General features: G+C 47.1%; 1 protein-coding gene across 1 annotated transcript; it reads right to left on the bottom strand.

The window, feature by feature from the left end:
* Window positions 1-331: 331 nt before the first annotated feature.
* Window positions 332-24,523, bottom strand: ACTG2 (actin gamma 2, smooth muscle). The gene is made up of 9 exons (XM_081833697.1): window positions 24,392-24,523; window positions 15,205-15,366; window positions 14,039-14,167; window positions 8,311-8,421; window positions 7,977-8,061; window positions 6,150-6,311; window positions 5,201-5,392; window positions 3,129-3,310; window positions 332-551 (listed from the first exon to the last, which is right to left on the bottom strand). The coding sequence occupies exons 2-9, from the start codon at window positions 15,328-15,330 to the stop codon at window positions 408-410; spliced, it is 1,131 nt and encodes a 376-aa protein (XP_081689823.1). The 5' UTR covers window positions 15,331-15,366; window positions 24,392-24,523; the 3' UTR covers window positions 332-407.
* Between the last annotated feature and the right edge of the window lie 2,254 nt (window positions 24,524-26,777).

Here is a 26,777-nt window from a genome sequence, read left to right as displayed (position 1 = left end):
AGTACAAGGACTTAGATCTCTTAAAGCCCTTGTTTCTTAACCTGCCACCCCCGCCAAACGCCATGTAGACCTCATTCTTACTCACGTTCAAGGAAAGGGAAACAGGGTAGTACAGTAGGAGTACTAGCTTTAGAGTCAGACACACTTGGTTTTTAATCTTGGTTCTGTGCTCTTCAGCACGCTCTTAACTTCTCTGAGCCTCAATTTCCTCTTGTGTAATGTGGGAATATATGCATCTCACAGGATCATTGTGTGGATGAGAAATAAGGTGTGAAAAGCCCTTAGCACTGTTTAAAAGCCCAGGGCGGAAAAAAAGCCCCACGCAGAGAAGTAAGGCTTGCAGGTTTTAATGTTTCATGATTGGTAAGAGCAGTCTCCAGGGGATCCCCAGAGAATCTGTTCTGACTTTAGAAGCACTTCCTGTGGACAATGGAGGGCCCTGCCTCATCATACTCAGGCTTGCTGATCCACATCTGCTGAAAGGTGGAGAGAGAAGCCAGGATGGAGCCTCCAATCCAGACCGAGTACTTCCGCTCTGGGGGAGCAATAATCTGCAAAGAATAAATGTGGTGAATCATAATTAGCACCCAAGGGAATAGGGAGGTGGTCCAGGAGATCATCTCATCACAGTGCCGGGCTGCCCCAGATAAGGACAGCCTCCAGGTCAGAAACAAACAGGGTAAACCTTGTGTTAGATTAGATTGTTGCTCAAATCTTTACTCTCGCCCTTGTTCTCCCCCCATGGGAAGGATGCACTGTTTCGCCCTGTGACTTTGGGCTGGGCCCTGTATTTGCTTTGACCGATGTGACGTTAGCAGACGTGACACAAACAGGAGCTTGACATGTGCCTCAGGCCTGCAGCTAAGCCTCTGCCATCCTGATGAGAAGGGCTTCCCTAGAGAAGCTGCTGGCCCTTCAGTCTGGGCCCCAGCATGAAAGCTACAGACCCGACCTGAGCTGGCTAGACCCGCAGAGCTGCTGAGCCAGGCCTGACTTAGATCAGCTGACTCCCACTGACCTGCAGACGCACACGCACAAAAAACTTATTGTTATGTCCCTGAGATTTCACAGTTGCTTGTTCCTCAGCAATAGATGACCAATACAAACATCTATAGGGAAAGTGCCGCTCTGTTCTGGCCTGGAGTTTGGATGCACGCGCAGCTGAGGCTGGGCTTCTTCCAATCCCGAGTCAGCCAGCGCACTCAGACCCTGTGTGGAGCTTCATCTGTCAATAGCCACTGGTGGCTGACGAGTCCTGAGCTTAGTCTCTAGAAGTTGGTTGTCCTGTCAAACAACTTTGAACTCCACCTACAAGTGGATCCAGAGGGACAGCTACTAAAGGGTCTAAGGATTCAGGGCCAGAATAAACCAGACACTGAACTGATTGTTTTTGTCTCCTTAGACCCTCTCTACATCTTTCCTAAATTGTGGAGATCATGGACTTGCAGAAGAAGAAGAGTCTTGAGAAGTTATCTTTTTATTCAGTCAGACAAAGGCACTCGGTCACTCTTTGGACTGATACCTCAAGGACCAGCCCAGCCACGTTATTGCTGTACAGCTCTGGTTGTGAGAAGAGTCTGGGCTTCCCTGGGCTGGGGTCCCCCGTCTCAATGCCACCCCACGTCACCGCTCTTCTTCCATATCTTCGACACCTGTCTTATCTCCCCAGTTCTTCTACACAAATCCGGCTGTCCCGTTTGGCTGGGCTGTTCGTATGCACACACATACCCACTGGGGCACCTTTGCTTGCTCTACTTCCCCTGCCTCAAGTGCCCTTTCCCCTCCTCATGTCTTATTTACGTTGCCCTCTCAGTGAGCACGTGCACTGATTAGATTCTAAACTCCTTAAAGACGGGCACACGTTGTTAAACTCAGGGCAGTGGCTCACAAATCGGGATATGCATCAAAACACTGGGGTTTGTTTATCAGTATAGGTGATGGGGGCCCCCCTGATGTGGTGAGCCAGAATCTGGGGGTGAGGCAAGATGTGGTCAATGGTCCTGGTAAAAAGCCCCTGCCTCGGGCCTGGCGCCATGCCCCGCCATGCTGCTCCAGTGGATCTGGGTGAGAAGGGCCCGCAGGCTCCCACCTGTTTTCTGGTAACCTGCTCTGCTTGCCTTTGCTGAGCACCATCAGCTAGGCAGGGGGAAGGCCCGGGGCAGCCTTCCTTTGTGAAAAAGTTTCTTATAATATACACTCCCTCAGATGAAGCCAACTCCCAGAGACCAACTTTATCGTGAGACTTTGTAACTTTCAACCTATTTGTTATCTCTATTCGATTCCCAACTCCTTTTCTAAACCTGCTAGCAGCAAAATTCCTAGAAGCCCTAAAAAGCTCTGTATGGGATGCCTGTGGGGCTCAGTCGGTTGGGCTTGTGCCTTTGGCTCGGGTCATGGTCCCAGGGTCTTGGGATCAAGCCCCACGTTGGGCTCCCTGCTCAGTGGGGAGCCTGCTTCTCCCTCTGCCTGCCATTCCCCTGCTTGTGCTCTCTCTCTCTGTCAAATGAATGAATAAAATCTTAAAATAAATAAATAAATAAAAGCTCCATATGGTTGCTTGGTGACCAGAGGCTGGAGAGAGGCGGAAGACAAGTGGGCCTCCATTCTGACGAGGCTTGTGAGGTGAGCTGCCTTGGTGAGCAGCTGCGTGGGGAGGACGTGAGCCAAGAGCAGACAACAGATCACAGGCTGTCCAGGAATCAAGTGATACCCCTGTGAGTTTGAACCAGCAGCCTGCCCCATGCCAAACTTTCTCTCTGTAACTTTCATCCTCCTCTGAGGTAACACCCATATCCATTTTAAAGTCTAAAGATGCTGTAGTGTTGCTTCCTTCTTTTCTTCCCCTCTATTTCCCTCCTCCTGATTGTATCCTCAACCCCCTCAATATTCTCTTCATCCCAAATTCTTTCACCACCTTCTCATAGGACATCATATGATTACATCTGAGATCTCATGCTAAACATGTCTCCAGCTCATCAGTTCCCAAGGAACATAATCCCCCGAGATGAAATCTGTCCTAGACCAGGAGACCACCAATCTACGGGCCCGGCAGACTGACTTGGAGCATCTCCCAAGTAGGCAGGTGTTTGTCCAAAGAACAGAATGGAGGGAACTGGGGCAGAACCCACCTTGATCTTCATGGTGCTGGGGGCCAGGGCTGTGATCTCCTTCTGCATCCTGTCAGCAATGCCAGGGTACATGGTAGTGCCCCCCGAGAGGACATTGTTGGCATATAAGTCCTTGCGGATGTCGATGTCACACTTCATGATGGAATTGTAGGTGGTTTCATGAATCCCGGCGGACTCCATGCCTAGTGCAGGTCATAGTATCAATCAACACCTGTTAATTCATAAACACCCACACCTCCAGCTCCTCAAGTGATCCTTCTGTCTTAGTTCAGACCCTTAATCACCTCCCAAACGGATTATAGGATCAGACCTCTAACTGGCTTTTGGTTCCTCCTATTCTGATTGATCTTTCACACTGATCAGCGAGGGTATATTTCTAAGGGAACACTTTCAATGAGTCATCTTTTTCCAAGCTTTATTGAGTTATAATTCATATATCATAATATTCATCCTTTTAAAGTCCAGTAATCTTTAGTAGTTTCATGGATTGTGCAACCATTGCCAAAATCTAATTTTAGAACATTTGTAACACCCCAAAAAGAAACTCTGTACCCGTTAGCAGACACTGCGAACTTCCCCTTCCCCCCTTCCCCCCCCTAGGTGATCACTAATTTATTTTCTATCTCTATAGATTGGCCTGTTCTGGACATTTCATATAAATGGAATCCTACAATATGTAGCCTTTTGTGTCTGGTGCCTTTCACTTAATGGTATGTTAATGTTCACATTTCACCTAATGTTTTCAAGGTCCATTAATGTTAGACCGTGTGTCGGTGTGTTAATCTCTTTTATTGTAAAAAAATATTCTATTGCATGGATCTACCCACCACATCATCTTTGACAGCCCCCCCCCCTTATCTACAGGTTACATCTAGCTACCTTAGCCTGGCCCCAGGGCCTTCCACAGTGAAAGGCCTGCATGCCAAACCAGCTCATGCCCACCTTCCTGGCCTCCCCCACCTCTAGTCTTTCCTCCATGTGACATAATTTCACACTGAGGTTAGAGGAACCTTCCTAAAATACAAACCTGACCTTGCTACACTACTGCCTAAAAACTTTCAGGGATCTCATTGCTGATATGATTAACCACTATGCTCTTGGTGTGGTCCAGCCACTCTCTCCAGTTTCCCCTGTGTGCAAACACACACACACACACACACACCACATTTCTGCCATCGTGTCCCAAGTAGACCACGACCTTTCACACCTCCATGTCTTTACATGGACCCTTCCATCTGCCTCGTATGCCATTCCCTATCCCGCACTCCTTCCGTCCCCAGATACCCTCAAATGATACTCATTCTTCAAGATTCTGTTCAAATGTTGGCCTTCCCTAAGAAGCCTTTCCTGATTTCTTGGGCTTATATCACTTTGCACAGCTGCCATGAACTACTACACTGTCTATTAACATTTGTTTGCAGGCCCAACTATACCTATACACTCCTCAAGAAAGCAGTTGTCCTTGTACTAAATCTTCTCTTATTTAATCTTTGTTGCAACCCTATCTAGTTGGCACCAATCATTATTTCCACTTTATAGATGAGAAAACTGAGGTTTGAAGAAGACAACACGTCCAAAGTGACAGGCTTTAAAGGGGAAGAATCAGGACCTGAGGCCAGGTCTGACCCCATACCCATCCTGCTTACCGCTGTGGGTTTTGGCCCCAGTGACCTAAATGTTGAGTGATCCAAGAAGTGTTTTGTGTATTAACCTTATTCTTAGTTTATGTTATTCCCTATTCTGCTTTTCTTTTATTTTGATTTCCCTATCCTTTTATTTTAAATTAGATTTTAGCAGGGGCGCCTGTCTGGCTCAGTCAGTAGACCATGTGACACTTAATCTTGGGGTTGTGAGTTCAAGCCCCATGCTGGGTGTAGAACTTACTTAAGAAAATAAAATCTTAAAAATAAATAGATTTTATCTGATTGTATTGTTGATGTGTTTTTGGCCCTTCCTGGAAAAATATGGGCTGTGTATAAATTATAAACAAAGTGTGCGTGACTCCTGGTGTTTCTCCCTCCATACCTCTCCCCTCCCCTCCCAATTAGCAGGGACAGTAGGCAGCACCTCACCAATGAAGGAAGGCTGGAAGAGGGTCTCAGGGCAGCGGAAGCGCTCGTTGCCAATGGTGATGACCTGCCCATCTGGCAGCTCATAACTCTTCTCCAGGGAGGAAGAGGAGGCTGCCGTGGCCATCTCGTTCTCAAAGTCCAGGGCCACATAGCACAGCTTCTCCTTGATGTCTCGCACGATTTCTCGCTCAGCTAGAAAGAGTAGAAATGACAGAAAGTAGATACTCTGTTCTGTTAGTTTGTCCTATTTTGATCTCCATGAAAACCTCTTCTACTCTGGGTTCATTTTTAGGACAAATGTTAATTTTTCATTCCTCTTCCTAAAGTGCAAGTTCAAAATCTTGATTCCCAGGCAAAACTTTGCATGGGTTTTTCTCCTTGCTGTCTTTACTCTGCCCTGACAAAGCTACAGGCCTTCCTGAGGGCCTTACAGGACACATTTCCGGTATAGATGGAGGATTTGTTGTGATCTTACAGAATCTAGGAAAGCCCCTGCCTAAAATCTCTTGCCTGGGGTGGGCACTGAGGCATGACAACTTCTCCTTAGAAATTCAGACCTTATTTATTCCATGTGTCCTCAGACAAACCATAAATGCCCTTTGGTTACAAAATGCATCATCAGATTTTTACTACCATTTAACCCTGTAAAAACCAGCTCGGATCCTGGTGCAGACATGGACAGAGATAGCAGGTCCCTGGGGAAGGAGGGAATGCTGTGAAAGGGCACTTAAGGAGGCCTTGTCCCCATCCCGAGAGCATCTCAGTTGGGAAACTTCCTCCATAAGTAAGGCAGCCTTGACTATCCTAAGGCCCAGTCCCAGCCCAAAATCCTCCCCATCTATCTCAAGAGAGTTTGAGGACAGGGGGACACAGACTTTTCATCAGAGAACATCTGGTCCTAGCAGATTTGGTTTGAGCTCAAGTCAGAATCAGGAAAGGGGCTGGATACCTGTGGTCACAAAGGAATAGCCTCTCTCTGTGAGGATTTTCATGAGGTAGTCAGTGAGGTCACGGCCAGCCAGGTCAAGGCGCATGATGGCATGGGGCAGTGCATAGCCCTCATAGATGGGGACATTGTGGGTGACACCATCCCCTGAATCCAGCACAATGCCTATGGAGAGAGGGGATAGGACCTATGAAAACTTCTTGTCTTTCATCTTTCTGGGACCAGTTGCCAAATGGTCTTCAACTACCATATTTTTCTCTAGCAGCTGAGAAAATTCACCCACCTTAAGGATCATCACTAATATTTTTTGTGTACATCATTTATTCTCCCAAATGAGACTGTAGCCTTCTGGAAGGCAAGTAAAACATCTTCCCTTCTTGTACTCCTTAAAACACTTTCACAGTACCGCGTATTTGTCAATGTGCATCTCAGTTGCCCATTCTTTAAGGGAGGCTGGATAATTTGCATATCCTTCTGGCATTAAACTAACACATATGCACATGCATGGAGAATGTTAGATCTGGAAGGGACTATAAAAACCAGCCAATTTGAAAAAAAAATTAACATTCTCTACTGATGAAACTTAAACCATGGAGGGAAATGAGCTTTTCAACATGATAATAAATCTCTCTCAATCCAACAGCCATATCATAATTGATGGAGAAACAGTATAATATTATTGTTGTAATATTTAATATTGTCCTAGATGTTCTAGCCAATGCAATATGACAGAAAATAGAAAAAGAGGTATTATCAAAAGAAATAGAATTGTCATTGTTTGCAGATGATGAGGCCGTATACTTAGAAGACCCAAGAGAATCAACTGAGACATGGATCAGTAAAGACCAGATGCAAAATAAATATCCAGGGACCAGTAGCTTATACTTGTACAAGGATGCTGATCACAGCATATTTTATAATAAAAAGTAAAAAACTGGGGCGCCTGGGTGGCTCAGTTGGTTAAGCGACTGCCTTCGGCTCAGGTCATGATCCTGGAGTCCCTGGATCGGGTCCCGCATCGGGCTCCCTGCTCGGCAGGGAGTCTGCTTCTCCCTCTGACCCTCCCCCCTCTCATGTGCTCTCTCTCTCTCTCTCTCTCATTCTCTCTCTCAAATAAAATCTTAAAAAAAAAAAAAGTAAAAAACTGGAGACAACCATAAAGTCCAGCAGTAGAGAAATGGTAAAACAAATAAGTAAATTATAGAACCATCATACATTCCCCATCACTGTCCTTGTCACCAGCAGTGAAATTACCTTTTGCGTTTGCCCCCGCCCACTAGACTGTTAGCTCTCTGATGGTAGGGTTGTCTTGCTTGTCAGTGTGTGCCCATGGCCTGTGCAGTCTTTGGCACATGGTAGGGAGTAATGGAAAAATATCTGATGAATGAATGAATAATGAATACTTGAATGAATGAATGTTAAACTATGTTCATGGAAGCTGTCAAGTCCCCATTAGAAATTGCTTTATCTTGAAGTTCCCTCTGTTTCCCTGAGCACCTTTCCATACCAAGGGCACATATATAGCCACCATCACAGGTTCATGAGCAGAAACATCCCAGTATTGTTGGAAAGTGTGTGTAAGCTTGGGGACTGAGCTTATATATATACTGCTGGATGTACCAGTCATGCTTTGCTCATATCAATTCTTGCCAGCTCTACCGGGTAGACCTGAATGCATTCCACATGGGCTTCCCTTCTGTTACCCCTATGCAGGGTTTTCCGTGGACTTTGGCCGTCCCTTTGATTCTCCTAAGCGGGAACCTCTGCAGGAGTCCAGCTTTCCCTTCTGCCCCCCAGAGTCAGGAAGGGATCAGATTACAGGCTGCTCACCTGTTGTGCGGCCAGAAGCATAGAGAGAGAGCACAGCTTGAATGGCGACGTACATGGCAGGGACATTGAAGGTCTCAAACATGATCTGAAAGGACAATGCAGGATAAAGGATGATCTGGCAGAAATCACAGCATCTCTTGGCCCCCAGGATGGTTTGTGACCTTATTAAGGGCAAGGGCTGTGCCTTTTTACCCCGCTCCCACCTCCCACAGGGCCTGGCATAGACTACATACGTAGCATGTCCTCAAAAATTGTTGTTGTACTGATGCATGAAAGAGAGAAGGGATCCATGCTGCATTCTTGTACCCATGTTTAAGAGCTCCTGGTCTCTTACCTGGGTCATCTTCTCCCTGTTGGCCTTGGGATTTAGGGGGGCCTCTGTCAGCAGGGTGGGGTGTTCCTCAGGTGCTACCCGCAGCTCATTGTAGAATGAGTGGTGCCAGATCTGGTTGAGACAAAAGTCAAATGAGCCAAGGAGATTCCTAGAAAATTCCAATTGGCATGCTCATGATGGGGGAGCATGACACAATGTCCACAGCACAGGCTGGGTTCTAGAGAAGAGACCTCCTCCGGAGCGGAGTGCTGGGAATTTCTGCTTGACCTTTAGAGATTATGTTCCTTTTCAACAGGGCCCCAGACAGGACTCAGACCTGGGGCCGATATACTTAGCATATTGATTACTTCTATTTGAACTTCCCCGTCTTTTCCCTTCTTCTGTCTCTCCCCACTTTCTGCCCTGGGGGGCCAGGCCAACTGTATCTCTCAGTATTTCCTTGCTTCCTGGCTTCTGGCTATGTTTGGCTGATGGAAGTCACCAGCAAGAGGCTGGAGGGTGGGAAGAGGGAGAGAGGTCAAGCAATTCTCCAAGCAATGGTGTGGCCCTCCGTGAGCCCTGCTCCTATTGGATGGCCCCTCTTCCAGCTGTAGTGACGTTCCCTCACCCCCATCCTTCAGGCTGTCCCTAGTACTTGGGTGCCTCAACTTCCCTTTCTGGTTCCATAACTCTGCTCACACCTCTCTAAGTAGTCCTTTCTTAATTTCAAAACACCCACTGAGGGTATACTGTCTCCTGTTGGGAACCGGACAGGTATGCTTGAACTGTTGCTGTTCATTACTGGCCAGACCAGTGCTTTAGGGCAGGGTTTCCCAACCTCAGCACTTTGACACTTTGAAGTTGGATAATTGTGCGATGTGGGGGGCTGCCCTGTGCATTCTAGGATGTTTGGCGTTCCTGGCCTCCACCCACTAGATACCAGTAGCACCTCTCCAGCAATGACAAGCAAAAATGTCTCCAGACATCACCAACTCTTCCCCCCTCAGGAGGCAAAATTGCTCCTGTTGAGAATCACTGCTTTAGAGGAAGTAATTTCTTCCCACTGTGTCCAGTGATCCAAGATGACCCAACAGGAGTCTGTATTTCAGAGGGATTCAGCAAAGTGGCAGGGACATAGGGCTCTGATTTCCTCAGAGGTGGGGCATAGGATCATCTGCCTCCGTTGTACCCATATATTTCTGGGCTCCTGGCTTTGGGCGAGGATGGTGCCAGCTGGGAGGAGGGCAGGGATGAATCAGATATGGCCCCTTGCTCTTGGTTTCAAAGTCCGGAGGGGAGAGAAACACCCAAGAAGACAACATACAAAGACACATTCACATTTTGAGTAAAAGAAGAGGCAGTTCATTATCTGGGGGGTTGGAGTGGGCTCTGCAGGCAAAGGAGGGTCTCCAGCAGCTGAGAAGGGCATCGGAGGCAGAGAAAATGGCGCAAGCAGAGGTCCTGTCTGTGAAAGTTTCACAGGAGATGTGAATGGCAATTAATCCTAATTGAGTGATGGCAGAACTTCTTCAAATGTGGGCCCCAGATGCTTTGTACCAGAATCACCTGGGATGACTGTCATAGGTGCAGGCCCCCAGGCTGTATCCCGGACCCGTGAACCAGAATCTTAGGCGTTGGGCCCAAATACCTGCACTACATTTCATTTCACTTTTTAGAGCTTTAAAAGTGAAAGGTGTTGATAATTTTAAATTAGAAAAAAATATATATATATATTTTAAAGATTTTATTTATTTGACAGAGAGAGAGACAGCAAGAAAGGGAACACAAGCAGGGGGAGTGGGAGAGGGAGAAGCAGGCTTCCTGCTGAGCCAGGAGCCCGATGTGGGACTCGATCCCGGGACTCCATCCCGGGACTCCAGGATCATGACCTGAGCCGAAGGCAGTCGCTTAACCAACTGAGCCACCCAGGCGCCCCGAAAAATATTTTTAAGAGGAGTAAAAATCTCCCACATTTCCATCACCTAGTAATAAATAGTTAACATTTTGGCTTTTTCTTCTTACTAACCTTTCACCTTTAAGTATTTTCAAATTTATTTCTATCATCATTTATTATTTCATATGCTTGTATTTATTTATTATGCTATTTTTATACTTTTACATTCAATTTTGTTTCCTGCCACTTTTCAGTTAGTGTAACATAAAGATTTCCTTTTCCAGGGCGCCTGGGTGGCTCAGTCGGTTAAGCATCTGCCTTCAGCTCAGAGCATGACCCCAGGGTCCTGGGATCGAGTACTGGGTCAGGCTCCCTGCTCAGCAGGGAGTCTCCTTCTCCCTCTCCCCATCCCTCCACTTGTGCTCTCTCGCTCACTCTCTCTCAAATAAAATCTTTAAAAAAATTCCTTCTCCATAGTAAATATTTATGTTTAATAAATTGAACATTTATTTTATTTTTAATGCTACACATTTCATCATATACCATCATGTATTTACTCATATTACTATCAACAGTATCTTTGATTTTTGTTTATAAATAATCCTGTCATAGTTATCTTTGTGCATATTACATTTTCTTTTTTCTATTCAGGACGTTTCCGAAGAAAATAATTTTTAAAGTGGAATTACTAGGCTAAAGAGCATGGCGATTGGAAGACTTTCTGATTTCTATCACCGACAAAGAGGTTAAATTACTCTTTACTCCGGAATAAGAAAGCCTGTTTTACCCGTACCTGCATTCAGGGCTCTTGCTCTTAATATATGAAATAATTTGATAGGGAAACATTGTTTCCCTTTGAAAATTTACATTTCCTTCAAATGAGTTTAAGTTTTTTCAGATTTGCAGCTTTTTATAATTTCCATTTGGCAAATTATCTGATCATATCCTTTGTTTATTTGTCTGGTGAAGACTTTGTATTTTTAATGATCAATTTACACTACCTGTTTATGTTAACCTTCATTTCACTCATGAATTTTTTTGTAATTTGTTGTTTGTCTTTTGAATTTGGTTATTTTTTTTCACATACTAGAAATCATGATTTTTAAGAAATCACATTTGTCATCTTTTCCTTTAAGACTTCTTTCACCAGAAATTTGATGAATGCTCATGCTTACTATATTGTATTTTTTTTACCATTTGAATTTTTATATTTAACTTTTATATTCAACTGATATGTGTTTGGTGAAATGGTATGAGGTAAAGGCAATGAAGACTCCCTATCCCTAAAATAACTCATCAGTTGTTCTGGAATAATTCCCTGAATAATCCTTTTCTCCCGTTGGTGTTCAAGTTTCATTTATCATGTATTTCCTCCTTACTTTTGTGCTGATACCAAACTGTTTTAATTTTTTTTTTTAAGATTTTTATTTATTTATTTGACACAGAGGGACACAGCAAGAGAGGGAACACAAGCAGGGGGAGTGGGAGAAGGAGAAGCAGGCTTCCCACCAAGCAGAGAGCCCAATGCGGGGCTCGATCCCAGGACCCTGAGATCATGACCTGAGCCGAAGGCAGACGCCCAACGACTGAGCTATCCAGGCGCCCCCAACCTGTTTTAATTTTTATAACTATATTTTAATATGTGGGTATGGCAAGTCTCCTCTCATAGTTTTTTTCACTCATTTTGTTCTCATAAATTTTGCCTTATTTCTCCAGACATACCTTATGTTTATTTTGCAGAATTAAAAATTGTGATTTTTTTTAAAATTTGAATTCATAGAAGCAGAAAATAGGGTGGTATTTACCAAGACCTGGGGGGAGGAGAGATAGTGAGATATTGGTCAAGGGATACAAAGTCTCAGCTATGCAGGATGAATATATTCTGACGACTTAATGTATAGCATGGTGTATTTGAAATTTGCTAAGAGGGTAAATCTTAAGTGTTCTCAGTACAAGAAAAAAAGTAACTATGTGAGGTGATAGATACATTAATGAACTTGAATGTGGTGACTCTTACACATATAAATGTATATCAGGTCATCAGGTCACACCTTAAATATATACAATTTTAAAAATTGTGAGTTTTTTTACTGGAATGGCAATGAGCCTAAAAATTAATTTGAGAAGATTTGACAGCTTTCCCCTATAGTGGTTTTCTTTAAAGCACATAGTATACATAAATATATATATGTGTATGTGTATATATATATACAGATACATATATATATATTTAGAGAGAGAGAGAGAATGCGCACACGTTTGAGCACTTGAGGTGGGGGAAGGGGCAGAGGGAGAGAGAGAATCTTAAGCAGGCTCCACACCCAGCGTGGAGCCCCAGGCGGGGCTCGATCTCATGACCCTGAGATCATGACCTGAGATCCTGACCTGAGTGGAGATGAAGAGTCAGATGCTTAACCACCTGAGCCATCCAGGTGCCATAGGCACATAATATACTTTTAGGAATTTCTTTAAAGAGTCCACACATGGGGCACCTGGGTGGCTCAGTCCATTAGGCGTCTGCCTTCAGCTCTAGTCATAATCCCAGGGTCCTGGGATCAAGTCCCACGTCCAGCTCCCCGCTCTGCTGTGGGGGGGAGGGGGTGGTCTGTTTTTCCCTTTGCCCCTCCCCCAGTTCATGCTTTCTCTCTCTCTCTCAAATAAATAAATAAAATCTTTAAAATAAATAAAATATATTTTAAAAAATAAAGAGTTCATACATTGTTACTACTGTGCTAAAATATATACTAAAATATTTTGTCTGTTTTTGAATTAGATACTGTTAGATCTATATGAATAATATATGCTATTTATTGAGCATGAAGTATGTGGCATGCCTTGGGATGATACTGAGTACCAAATTCAATTTCCAAAGCAACCTAATGAAAAAAGTATTTTTATCTGCACAAATGGCTCAGAAGAAAGGACTCACTCGCAGATCTCCGTGCCCTTGACTCGGGGATCTGTGCTCTTAGCCACTCCATGATGCGAAGCGAAAGCTATGGTATTCTGTCTATCTCACACCCAGAGTGACTGAGTCTGGGATTTAGAGAAAAGCAGGGTGCATTACAGATTTCACAGCAACATTCTTTATTTCTGGTTGCGGTCTGTTCGATAAGCACTCTATTATACTTCAAAAGGCACTCCTTGCAGAAACAAGGACTCTCACACAAATGTCAGCAGAATTTAGCAAAAGACTATCAGGAGGGCTTTATTAACACACACATCATTTTGTTGATCACCAGCTACGATTTAAAAATTGCCCCCCCCGCATTTTCTTGCACACACACACACACACACACACACACACAAGCTTCTAGAAACCCCTAGAGAGTCCTACTTAGAATTTTCATTAGAGAATCAGCATAACAACCTGGCATCGATGCGCCTACCTGAGGTCCTGCAGGGGAAGTGAAAGGAGAGAAGCTGTTTGCACTGTAGAGGCAGCCGTGGCCTCAAGCCCTTCTCCGGTGGGAGCTGCTTGTGAGGATGAAGCTGGGCATTGGGTGGGACAGGCCCTCCGATGCCAGACAGGGAGTTAGGGACCTACTGTCAGCTAATGAGGAGCTACAGAAGATTCCCAAGGGGGTGAGTGACACGATCTGTTTCTAGAAAGACAAGCTTTGCGGCAGCATAGAGAATTCACTGGATGGTGAGGCAGGAGACAAGGAAATCAGGACGCCATTGCAACCACCCAATGAGAGCTGTTGGCAGCCCCATGGAGAGTAGCCATGCGGATGGACAGGAAGGAAAGAAGGACGTGAGACACATTTTAGAGGCAGTTGACAGGGCAGAGGCCTGGGGAAGATGAGGGTCATGATTAAGCATTATTATACTAAAAGGGGGGTCCACCAATACCTTTTCCATGTCATCCCAGTTGGTGATGATGCCGTGCTCAATGGGGTACTTGAGAGTTAGGATCCCTCGTTTGCTCTGAGCCTCATCCCCGACGTAGCTGTCTTTCTGGCCCATTCCCACCATGACACCCTGCAAAGCAAAAGACAAGGAAGGAGAAGTGAGTTGGCTGAGGGCTCCACTTAGGGGGATACAGGAATTAGAGGGTCTCTGAAGAAGGATACAGATAGGACAGATATCCGTCTTCCCTGGAGACAGGACAGAAAGAGACAAGGGTGAGGCAGACACCCATGACTGTGAAGGCAGCGGGGAGAGAAGGTGGAAACTTTCCTGTGGGCTCGACTCTCTTCTCTCTCCTAAGATGACATCATTTTCTAAGAGAGTGGGGCCTTCCATTCACTTCTTCCTTACTTCACACACACAGGACTTGTACTTATCCTCCTCAAATACCCTCTGCTCGCATAACGTCTCCAAATCTTGGCTCTTGCTCTCCCCCCCCCCCATATGTGGAGATCCTCATCCCCAGGTATCCCTTTTCTACAAAGCCTCTTCTTCCCAGGTCCCTCCACTCAGATTTAATCTCTCCCTCCTTTGCACTCCCCATGGTGAAGTCTTTTGTCTCTATGCTAGACTGTGATCTCAAGTTAGTTCACAGAGTATACATTTCTTAAAGGCAAGGGTCTTGTTTACTTGCATGTATTTTAAAAAGTTTCTTCCAGGGATGCCTGGGTGGCTCAGTCGGTTGAGAATCTGCTTTCAGCTCAGGTCACGATCCCAGGGTCCTGGGATCGAGCCCCACATCAGGCTCCGTGCTCAGCAAGGAGACTGCTTCGCCTTCTCTGCTCTCCTGCTCTTGCTTCTCTCTCTCTCTATCTCAAATAAATAAATAAAATCTTAAAAAAAAAAAGTTTCTTCCAAACCTAGCAATCTCACAGACTTAAACCATCCCTGCATGCCTGGAGTGTGTTGGGTTTGGTCCTGGATATTGCTATTTGAAAGCTCTTGCTCTGTTAGTTGATCAGAAGAGAGTCCCCACCCCCAACACACACACTCATACAACTCACACACACACACACACACACGTGCACACACACAGAGCTCAGTCCAGTGTCCACTACGCGGCGCTTTCTCCTAGTGGCTCAAAGCCTTGGGTCCGGATGAGCACACACCTGGTGGCGAGGGCGGCCCACGATAGAGGGGAAGACGGCCCGGGGCGCATCATCTCCCGCGAAGCCAGCCTTGCACAGGCCAGAGCCGTTGTCACACACGAGTGCAGTGGTCTCCTCTTCACACATGGTGAGTGTGGCCAAGTGAACCAGGGGCTGGAGCACCTTGGGAGCAGGGGGAGAAGAGAAGTAGTCAGCCACTTGTCAAAATCATGTTGGAGACAGGATTCTTGGTTTGGGAGCCTGAGTCCTGTCTACCTCCAGCCAGGGCCCAGTTCCACGAGGATAGCAATATCCAGACCTGGACTCCCCCTCCCTGGCAGGTGGACTTCTTCCCTCTACCCTGTTGTCATGAGCTGAATTGTGTCCTCCCCACCCCATTCCCCACATGCATATGTTGACGTCTTAACCCCCAGTATGTCAGAGTGTGACTGTATTTGGCGATAGGGTCTTTAGAGAGGTACTTAAGGTAAAATGAAGTCATTAATCTAACATGACTGGTGTTCAATACGACTAATCTAATAGGATGGCTATCTTTATGGGATGAGGAAATAAGGACACAGACATGCACAGAGGGAGACCATGTGAAGACACAGCAAGAGGGCAGCCATCTGCAGGCCAAGGAGAGAGGCCTCAGAGGAATCCAACCCTGCCAGCACCTTGAACTCGGACTTCTAACCCCCAGAACTGTGAAAATACAAATGTGTGTTGTTTAAGCCACCCACTCTATGGTACTTTGTTATGGCAGCCCTTAGCAAATGAATTCACCCGTCTCTTAGGGGCCTGAAATGACTATGAAGCTTTAATCCAACGGAAAGAATCTCTAAAGACATGAAATTTAGGAAAGGAGTTGAAAAATTTGCAGTATATAGAGCAAAGGGTTATTTACAAAATAAATGAACACTTACAAATCAATAAGAAAGAAATAAACAGCCCAAAGAAAAACAAGGGGTATGAACAGCTAATTGACAGAAAAGGAAATAGAAATACCCCACAACTCTATGTAAAGATGCTCAGCCTCACTAGTTATCAGGGAAGTACAAGTGAAATAAGTCCATTTTCACCCATCATACCGTTAAGATTCAATAGGTGTTGGCAAAGGTGGGGGAAACTGGCACTCTGACTCAAGAAACACACAAACTTAAACCTTGGAACTATTCCAAATTATGGGATTCTGCACTGAAGTCAAGAGAAGAGCCAGGCAGATCTACAGGGATTAAGGTGGATAGGTTTCTAAACCATTCTACTGAGTGAACAAAACAAGTTGCAGAGTAGAATGCATAACATAAAACAATTTATGTGAGTTCTTTTTATTTTTTTAAAGATTGTATTCATTTATTTGACAGAGAGAGTACACAAAAAAAAGTGGGGAGAGGCAGAGGGAGAAGCAGGTTCCCCGCCAAGCAAGGAGCCCAATGTGGGATCCCAGGACCCTGGGATCATGACCTAAGCCGAAGGCAGACGCTTAACCGACTGAGCCACCCAGGCGCCCCTACATTGAATTCTTTTTAAAGTACAAAACAATATTGTGTATTTTTCATCATTTTCTTTTTGTGGACATGAACTCATAGCAAAAAGTTCTGAAAAACCAAGTCTCCCACTGATCACCCTTGATTACCTCTGGAGGAGGCAGGGGCATGGGAGAGGAGGTGCTGGGTTTTATAGCTGTGATGTTTTCATTTTTTTCTAAGAGACACTGTATTCATGTATAGTTTATAATAAAAATAAACAATATAACATGTCATTAAGGGACAAATGATGCAGTAGTTACAGGTGAAATGTTCAATCCTAAGGGCAGAAGCACCTCGGGGAGGAAGGGCAGGCTGAGAGGAAGGAGGCAAGAATCCTCTCCCCACGGAGAAAACAGAAGCCTCCTAGCCTGGGGAGCCCGGGGGTGGGGGTGGGGGGACAGGGTGGAAATGGGAAAGGCGCTGGCCGAGGACTCAGGGAGGCCAATTTTCAGCAGTCCAGAGGAAGGGGAAGGTGGCTGCCGAGGAGGAAGGCATGTGGAAGCTTCATTCAGAATATTTGACCACAGGTGGGAAGGAGATAAGTGCTACAGAGACCTGTGACCCTGGCCCCTCCGTGGCCTCACGCTGAAGGTGGACAGAGCGGAGAGGAGACAGCCACAGGCCTGTGAATACAAGGTCAGAAAGGCCAAGTCGAGGCTGAGCGAATCTTCGTAACACAACTTTAAGGCTCAAAGGGAGCTCTCCCTGTTATGTTCAAAGCAGAGTGTACACTAGGAAGAGGCCGCTGCGACTTCCTGAATCCATCTCTGCCTCTGTCCCTGTTCCCCCCAGGACTCCCCATGGCCGTGGATCCAAGTCCCAGCTCTCTGACTCAGGCCACACGGCCCCCCAGGGTGTGGCCCAGCCTGAGTCTCCAGGCTCACCTTCCTCCTTGCCCCCTCTTTACTTTCTTACTCTGCCTATGTGGACTTTTCTTTCCATTCTCTGAACTGTGTCCTCTTCTCTCCCTGCTGGACTTTTAGACGCAGGGTCTGGAGCACCCTCCCCCCACCTGCTTGCTGCTCTAACCCCTATCACCTGCCCGGCCTCTACATGGACACTGTATTTTCATGGGGCCCCTCTGGCCCACCGGTCTGTCAGCGGCCCCTCTTCTTTGTCCCCAGCACCTTGGACTTGCACAAGCCATGATCAACTCTGCATATCCCAGCTCGTTTGCAGCTCTGCAAAGGCTGGAGCTGGGTCTGTCCTGTTCCCCAGCGATTCCTCAGTGTGCCCAACACAATGTCTGGCACAGAGTGGGCTCTTAAACCTTTGTCATCAATGGGGCGCCTGGATGGCTCAGTCGTTAAGCGTCTGCCTTCGGCTCAGGTCATGACCTGAGGGTCCTGGGATCGAGCCCCGCATCGGGCTCCCTGCTCGGCAGAAAGCCTGCTTCTCCCTCTCCCGTTCCCCCTGCTTGTGTTTCCTCTCTCGCTGTGTCTCTCTCTGTCAAATAAATAAATAAAATCTTAAAAAAAAACACACCTTTGTCATCAAAATGAATGAGTGAATCAATGGATCTCGAGGAGAACGACTTGCAGAAGAACAAAAACAGAGCAAACATTGGTAAGGGGAAATCAAGGTCTGTGACCATGTAGAGACTGAAAGAAAACACCTTTACCTAGCTGCTTAAAACAATATTGTTTCTGGTCTGAGCAGTTTCTGGATGGCAGAGAAGATCCCTAACTTCCTACCATGTTAGAAGAGTGGAAGATGAAGGGATATCAGAAGACTGAAGATGTGCAAATTTGTTCCAGTGTTCAAAAAGGGAAAGAAAGCAGATTTCTAAAACCTCAGATACTCTTGATATGCAAGTTAGGCAGGTTTCCAGAAGGCACTGTTAAAGAAAGCATTATTAAAGAAGCAGTGATTTCTTATAATCAGTAAGGGTTTACCAAGAACAAATGTTGGCAGAGTGACAGCCTCCCCTTTCCTTCCCGCTGTGGGCTGGGAATGCAGGAGACGGTAGGAGGCATTGAGCTTAACTTGATCATGGCATTGGACAAGGTCTCCTGTGATATCCATGTTGACAAAGCCATGTGCGCTGAACAATCAATCAGTTAGGCACATTTACAGCTGCCTGAGTTACTGTCACTGAAAGGTGTCAATTAATGGGTCATCATCAACCTGGAGGCAGTGATAGGCCTCAGGGCTCCACTTTTGGTCCTTTGTCACACATTTTTATAAATATGTTGGATGAGAATATGGAGCACATACCCATCAAATTTCCAGAGCCGGAAGAGAATGTAATATTAAATATGTGGCATGGAAGAATCAAAACCCAAGAAGATCTCAAGAAACAGAGACAATGAACCAAATCAAATAATATTAAATTGAACAGGGTAAATACAAGGTTCTGTACATGAGTCTAAATGAGCAAACTGTGAGAGCTCTTGTTCAGCCTCTGTGAGCAGGACCTGCGGGCTTGTGGACGATTAGCAGTACTCTGCTGACCAGCATAAAAGCCAACCTCACCTCTGGCTGGACTACTGTGTCCGGTGCTTGGGGCCACCCCTGCTGGCAAAGGTGTGGGGAGGTGGGTTTGCATTCATGAGTGTCAAACTGTACTACTTTTCAGAGGGGGAGCTCGAGAAAACTTAACAAAAGTCTTAAAAATGTACATGTCTTTTGACTCCACAAAGGCACTTTCAGGACCCTCTTCATCCTTGGGGAATACTCACGGGCAAGTACAGAGATTTGGCTAAGAGCTAGTTTATCACAGCTTAAAATAACCAAAATCAGAAACAGAAGAAGTTGTTGCATAATAAATTGGTTGGTAAACTAACTGCCAGAGGCCCTCATACAATGGAGAGAGCAGAATATTTAATGCAACAGAAAAGGTGCAAGGTGCATCGCTAGGTGAAACATAGCAGAATATCCCATGTCTCCATTTTTGGAAAAATGATTTTTAAATTTGAAAAATGTAGGGCTCTTCACATAGATTATCTATTTAGTTCTCACACACACACACACACACACACAAAAAAAAAAACCCAAGGGAAGATATATTTACTTCTATTTTGCAGATTTGGAAACCCAGTCTCAGAGAAGTGGAAGAACTTGGAAGAGGCAGGGCCGGCATCAACCAGGACAGGTTCCAAAGCCTGAAGCTTACACCTTCCTCACCACCTTAGTGAATCTGTCCTAACTATTCCATGTTTGGTGTTTTTGCCTCTGCCTCTCTGTCTCTCTAGAGCTGTTGGCAGCAAAAGCCCTAAACAAAAGGGTCTGTGTTCATTTCTCTCTCTGAGCCCCTGCACCCCTCCTATGCCAGGACTAAATCTGTGTTTTATGTGGATAGTCTGTGATTTATGTTTATAGCCCCCAAACCTAACTTGGTGTCTAGCACATAGTAGGTGCTCAGTAAATGCTGTGTGACAATCCCATCACTTGAGTGGCCCCCTCCCGACCTGGTCTGCTCTGCCCCTGGGATCCCTGTGTCCCCACAGTCCAGTCTCATGACAGCTCGCTCACACGGACCTGATTTAGAATCACACGGGGGCAGTTTTCTTTCTCTTCACAAGCTGCTCAGCAGACTGTTGTGCTTCCCTGTTCTAGCAGGTGGTCCACAGTGAGGGGAAAACAACCTCAAAAGCTCGAAGGTAGCCAAGAGGCAAAGCTGCACCTCTGGGACTGTCTCCCTCGAGGGTCCCCTCAGCATCTCTCTCTGGTGCGATTTATAGTTCAAGCCTGCCTGGCTTTTCAATGAACCCTTTTGTCTCCCCCTGAGCTCCCCCCACACAGAAAGAGAGGGTCGGACTTTGTTTCCCAAGCAGAGCAGTGGCTGAGACAAGCCACAAAGCAACTTGAAGCTGTCAAGTCAACAATGCTGTTCTTTAGGTGGATTTAAATCTGCTTTTTTGGAGTCAGAACTAAATGAGAAGTGACAGAGGTGAAGGCAGGGGTGGGGCTGCTGGCCCGGAGTGGGGCCTCCATGGGTCCCACGCTGGCTGGGAAGGAGACTTCTACTGTGGAGCCAGGCTCTCCTGGAATGTCTCCGCTAGGAGAAATTCTAGACTTTCCTCAGCTGCTTGCTGGTAATCTGTGGCTAGGCTCGAGCGTGTCAGCTGAACCAGAGCCAAAGTCACTGTGGTTTCCTGGGGTCACAACCACTTTCTGCTCTGAGAAATTCAATCAAATTGTTCTGGCTCTTTCAGCACGTACTACATCTGGTCTTCACAGAAGACTTCACAGAGTTACAAACACAGCTCTACCTCCGCCCCTCAAAGTGGCCAAAACCCAAAGACATAATGAGTGCAAGGAATTTGTTCACTTGCTCATCTCCCTGGTCACCCTCAGGCAAATATGAGGGCAGAGATGTTAGCTCCCCAACCTGTCACTCTGAAGGAGACAAGATTTGACTTCAGAGTTCCCTCCAGCTCCCCTTTCTTTGCCCTTCTCCTCTCTCAGGGTACCCCCTTCCCATGGCCCAGTCCCCCGTCTGCCCCTCTGGACTTCAGTTTCCTCAAGTGGAAAATGGAAAGGGTAACATCTATCTCCTGGGGTGATGGAGCAAATGAAGTAATGGAAATGAAATGGAAATGCTCTATAAATTATAAATCGGGGCCGGCAAACTAATGCTGGTTTTTGTACGCCCCACCAGCTAAGAATGATTTTGATATTTTTCTTTTTTCTTAAATTTTTATTATTTTTTTAAGTAAACTCCATCCCCAATATGGGGCTCAAACGCAGGATCCCGAGATCAAGAGTCGTGTGCTCTACTGACTGAGCCAGCCAGGCGCCCCTTGACATTTTTCAATGGTTGCAAAAAAAGCCAAAGAATAATATTCTATGACCGAAGAAAACTACAGGAAATTCAAATTTCAATGCCTATAAATAAAGTTTTATTGGAACACAGCCACACCTGTTCATGTACATACTGTCTATGGCTGCTATTTCTATGATGGCAGCCTCGAGTAGTTGCCACAGAAACCTTTAGACTTACAAAGCCTAAAATATTTACTATCTGGCCCTCCTCAGAAAAAATTTGCCAACCCCTGCTGTACAGGACTGCAAAAATAATAGTTCTTATGATCTCTCTTACCCTTCTCCATCAGAACTTGTTCCCAGGATGAAGTCTGTCATATTGGAAGGAGCTGACCCATCCACTTCACAAATCAATGCTTATTGAAGGGATGATTGAATTTATGCCAGCTTCCAAAGACATTTTCATTTCAGTGCAAAGTTTAAGCCCTAAAAGGAAGGCCTCTCAGATGGTGAGACTTCAAGCAATAGTTGGAGAAATATTTTGGAGTGAGGGCTTCAAATGACATTAAGCAGCCGCCTATAATAATCCGCATACACACAGATATTCACACAATTAGAAAGCTTGGCATAGAGAAAATTATTTAACGAAAAACACTCCTGCGGTGGAAAAATTCTAGCAGCATCTCTAATCAACGTTATGTTATCTTGACTTGGCTGATACACAATTAATTAAATTAAAAATGACTTCTGTTTAGTAGTATTTCTGATCCTCAGGAATCTGGGCCTGTTGTCTTTTACCTGGGCCTCTCACTCGCTCTCCCGGCTCCGCTCCAGTCCAGACCCCCTCTCTTGAGCTCCAGACCCTCAGAACCAACTGCCTGCGGGACATCTGCACCGCAGACCCCGTGGCACCTCCACTCCACCTCCGGCACTTGTCCCTCATCACAAGCCTCCACCTGGAATCGCACCGCCCACCCTGGAGGCCACGCCCAACACCCGACTCCTCCCACCTCCCTCCCAACCAATCGTCAGGCTCTCTTATTTCTACCTCGGTGCCACCCCTGGCCCGCCGCTCAGGCCCCCCGCGCACCGCGGGAGCGCTCTCGTCCGGTTCCAGTCCACTCTCCTCACAGCTGCCAGAGAGTAGTCCTTTTGAAGGGCAGGTCTCTCGCGGTCACCCTCCTGTGGTCCCCCATTGCTTAATCCTTTAGTGTATGAAGCCCTCATAATCCCGCCCTGCCTGCCCCTCTGATCTTAGTTCTCCATGCTTTCTGCCTTGAAATCTAAATTCAATTGAGACACTGAAACAGTCCAAAGACCATGCTTCCCTGACACCGAGACTAGTTCTACTTCAGGACCCAGCTCAGGTACCCCTTCCTCCAGGAAGCCTTCCCTGATAACTCCCGGGCTAGGTGAGGGCTCCTCCTGGGCTTTGTGTGTTTGTTCATCTTCCCCAGTGAGGGCAGAAGCCCCTTTGCTGTCCCTAAGGAGTAGGAACAGTGCCTGGCACATAGTAAGTACTCAATAAATGTTGGTGGAATGAACAAAGGGAAGGAGCAAAGAACTCTAGCCTCAAGTCATGATGTCATACTGCCTATTTGGTGTCCCAGACCTGTCCCAGACCTGTCCCGGACCTGTCCACTGCTCATTGCACTTTCTCCAGTGCCCATCCCTCTCCGCCAGAGGAAGCTCCGTCTCTTTTCGGCCCTAAGGGCTAGCCACAAAGTTTAAACTTGTTCAAATAGTAAAAGCAAGTGCTTAGAGCCTCCATGTACAAAGTGTGGTCCCAGACCTGCAGCCTCAGCATCACCTGGGAACTTATTGGGAATGTAAATTATCTGGCCCCACTCCAGCCTACTGAATCAGAATCTGGGTTGGAAGGTAGGACAATCTATGTTTTAACAAGTCCTTCAGGTGATTCTTAAAGTTTGCGCACTCAGGGCCGGGGCCCTGACAGTGTTGAGCTGAGCACCCTGTAAATGTATCATCTCATTTAATCCCCACAACAGCACTGCCGAGTAGATGTTATTATGAGTACTCCCAAGTGAGAAAACTGAGGTCACTCAGCAACTCTGGCAGCTGGGCAGTCTGCCTCCAAGGCCTGCAGCACTGCACTAAGCTGCCTCAGCCATAAACAGATGTTAGCAGACTCTGGTCACAAGAGTGGAAACAGCCCCTTGGTCTCATTTCCCTCTTAATTGTGTGTGTGTGTGTGTGTGTGTGTTGGGGGATGGGAAGGGTGGACGAGGGCATTGGCTGGTGGTGTCACAGTTGCCTGTGAGCCTTTTGGGCAACACTTAACTTCCCTAGGCTTCAGTGTCTTCAGAATGAATTGGATGGCTCTCAGATTCGTTCATTCGTTCCTGCCAGAGCTAAAACTGCTGGATGCCATAAGACACTTGCCCCTGCTCCAGCCCTGACTTTCCGCATCCCCCAGTGACCCTGGAGCCTTCAGGGATTGAAAAAATTCTCCATCTCAGCCGAGCATGGAGCCGAGGATGGTGAGACCCACAAGGGGACTGAAGAAAAGACGCTCCTACTCCCAACACAGACATCTCACAGACACTGGGACCATTGTTGGCTTTGATTCAAAAACCCCGCGAAGAAGCTGTTTTCCCCGCAAAGCATCTGCTCCCCTAAAACAGCCTCCCGAATGTCATGACATTCGGAGTCATGACAAAGGACATGAGCGCACAGATCTGCACCGGCCCTGGTGAGCTGGGTGAGGGAGACCACAGGTGTTCTATCCCGCCCGCCCCCCCGAGCAAAGGGCTGGCCAGGATACCCCGTGGCCAGAAGTGCCTTTTCCCGGAAGGCAGCTGCGTGCTTGCAGGCACCACTGACCACCGATGCCTTCACGCGTGGTCTGGGCCAGCGTCACGGAAGCCAGGCCAATCTGGAGGCGCCTCCCGCACCCAGGGGGCCAGGCGGCCTCAGAAAGGAAGGGCTGTCAGAAGTGGTGCAGTACTCACCGAGTGTACGAGAAGTCCTTCTCCCAGGGACTGAGGGCTGCTGTGTCTTTGGCACAAATACCAGAGCAATATAAAACCCCAGAGGCGGATCTTCTTTAAACAGAGTCCCTAAAAAGGCCAGCTGACGGTGTGTTAACAATATTACCATATAAGGTGGTTTTTTCAATAAATCGGCCGTGGGGGGTGGGGAAGGGGGCTGGGTAGAGTGAATTATCATTTGAAAAATGTATGCAAAAGGACTCCAGTGGCAACAGCCCTGGTGCTGGCGGATTTGTTCCTTTTTTGCTGCACTTGCATCAACAAAACTCACACCAGGCCTTATAAGCTGCCCAGAGAGAGGCCAGATGCAGCTCTGCTCCTGGAGAGAGAACCATACCAAGAATGGCAGTGGGCCTCCTCCCTCCACACCTCCCTCCTCAGGCCCTGCTGCCTGCAGCTCCCCCACCCTGGGGTCGGCCTGGGACAACCACGCTGTGCCCCAAAGTGGGTGCCATTGTGCCTGGTCTGGTACCAGCCCAGGACAGCTAAAAGCTGAAGGGAAACTGCCATCTATAGCTGGGAAAGAAATCCCATGTGCCCCACTCACACAAGCTTCTAAATGCTGGGCCGAGTCCAACCTGGACACCTTAAGCCACCTCTGGAACTTCACTGTCCCCTGCCATTTTCCTTTCCTTACTGGATTCCCTCTGCCAGTTCCTAATTTTGGGGAACTACAGACCAAGGGAGCTGCCTTAACACGCCTAACAAGACTCACAGCTTGTAGAATGTTCCACAGCCCTGTGGTTCTTGCTCTTCTTTTCATAATTCGTGTACTCTCCCTGGGCTACTGTTTCATTCCCCACACTATCAGCCACCAGCTCTGTGGCGAGTACTCTCAGCTCCACATTCCCACAGTCCTCACACCTGATGCCTAATCCAGACTGAAATTACCAAGTGCCTTTTGGACATCCCCACCCAGATGACCCTCCAAACCTGAACCTTTGTCCCCTCCCCTCAACACTACTGTGCCTCCTGGGTTCCCTACCTCAGAGTCTTTCCCTTTGGCCCTTCAGGCTAGAAACTCCAAGTCAGTCTAAACCCCTCCCTCTCCCTCATGCTCCGCAACCAGCTGGGCTCCCTTCCTGGTGGCCCTTCCCTCCGAGGGTTTCCACTCTTGTGCCCCTCAGCTCTGCAGCCTCCCTTCCACCCCTGCTAGCCCCGCTCTGCTTCAGACTCTGGTCCTGACACGGCTTCCTGACTGACCTTCCTGACTCTGCCCCATCCAGCGATTCCCAAGTGTGGTCCGCAGCCTGAGCGGAAGGCAGCACCAGCATGACCTGGTAACCTGTTAGAAATGCACATTCTCATGCTTCACCCAGATGGATGGAATCAGAAACTCCGGGGGTGCCCAGGATACCTATCCTTCACCAGAAGAAGCATGCACTGAATATCTGCTTAAGGTGTCCTGGGAAGCCCCCACCTCCACCCGTGATTCAGCCCAAGACTAAGGAGCTTGTGTGGGGGGCTGCAGGTGAACAGGGCACGTGGGATTTCTTTTCCAGGTATAAATGGTATTTCCCTTCAGCTTTGAGCTGTCCAGACAGGCACAACTGCACCCACACTGGGGACCCTGCATGGGAGTTCTACATGGTTTTGGTGGCCTGGAGCAATGGTCTGGTGCAGGTCTGTCTTCCTTATGAATTGAGGATTAACAGGAGTACGGATAAGGAGTGATAGAAACCAGATAGATTAGGGAAGGCTTTAGATGAGGACTTCTGATTGTCCCCGTGGGGAAGGGACACTGTAGCCATCGTGAGGTATACTTATCTTTTGACAACTGACCTGCGTGTTTAGTGTGAAGCCTAAACTCCAGGCCTCATGGGAAGCTTCCTGGAGCCTTTTAGGTCCCTGCAAAAGCCCTCACTAGCTGGTGGGGCATGCAAGGCAGCGGATGAGGTGGGAGCTGTCCAGCAGGGACAGACTGCTGTCAGTCCTCACTGGCCAAGGCAACGAAGAGCTAGTGCCCGGGTCATGTGTTCTTCCTCTGAGTCTCCCTCCACGGGTGGGGATAGGGCGCCAGTCTCTTTCACACAGATCAGGAATCTAAAGGGGCATCGTGGGATGCCTGGGTGGCTCAGTCCGTTAAGCGTCTGCCTTCGGCTCAGGTCATGATCCCAGGGTCCTGGGATCGAGCCCTGCATCAGGCTCCCTGCTCAGTGGGGAGTCGGCTTCTCCCTCTCCCTCTGCCCCTCCCCCTGCTTGTGCTCTCTCTCTCTGACAAATAAATAAATAAAATCTTTAAAAAAATAAAATAAAGGGGGCATTCTTTCCCTTCACAGCGTGGGGTTGGCTCCGTTTCCTTCCAAGCATTCAGCACTGAGGCCAGGAGGTTCACACCTTGTTGGCA

This window comes from Leptonychotes weddellii, chromosome 10 (assembly GCF_054177405.1).
Source record: "Leptonychotes weddellii isolate Sample4059 chromosome 10, ASM5417740v2, whole genome shotgun sequence".
Lineage (NCBI taxonomy): Eukaryota > Metazoa > Chordata > Mammalia > Carnivora > Phocidae > Leptonychotes > Leptonychotes weddellii.
The sequence above is the reverse complement of the archived record's forward strand: the minus strand, read 5'-3'. Positions and strand labels throughout refer to the sequence as shown.

Excerpts from the sequence above, each read along its gene's own strand:
- ACTG2 (XM_081833697.1), bottom strand. The coding sequence starts at position 15,330 with ATGTGTGAAGAGGAGACCACTGCACTCGTGTGTGACAACGGCTCTGGC. Across the intron at positions 8,422-14,038 it reads ACTGGGATGACATGGAAAAG|ATCTGGCACCACTCATTCTA; the intron begins GTATTGGTGGAC and ends TGTCTCAACCAG. Across the intron at positions 552-3,128 it reads CCAGCACCATGAAGATCAAG|ATTATTGCTCCCCCAGAGCG; the intron begins GTGGGTTCTGCC and ends TATTCTTTGCAG.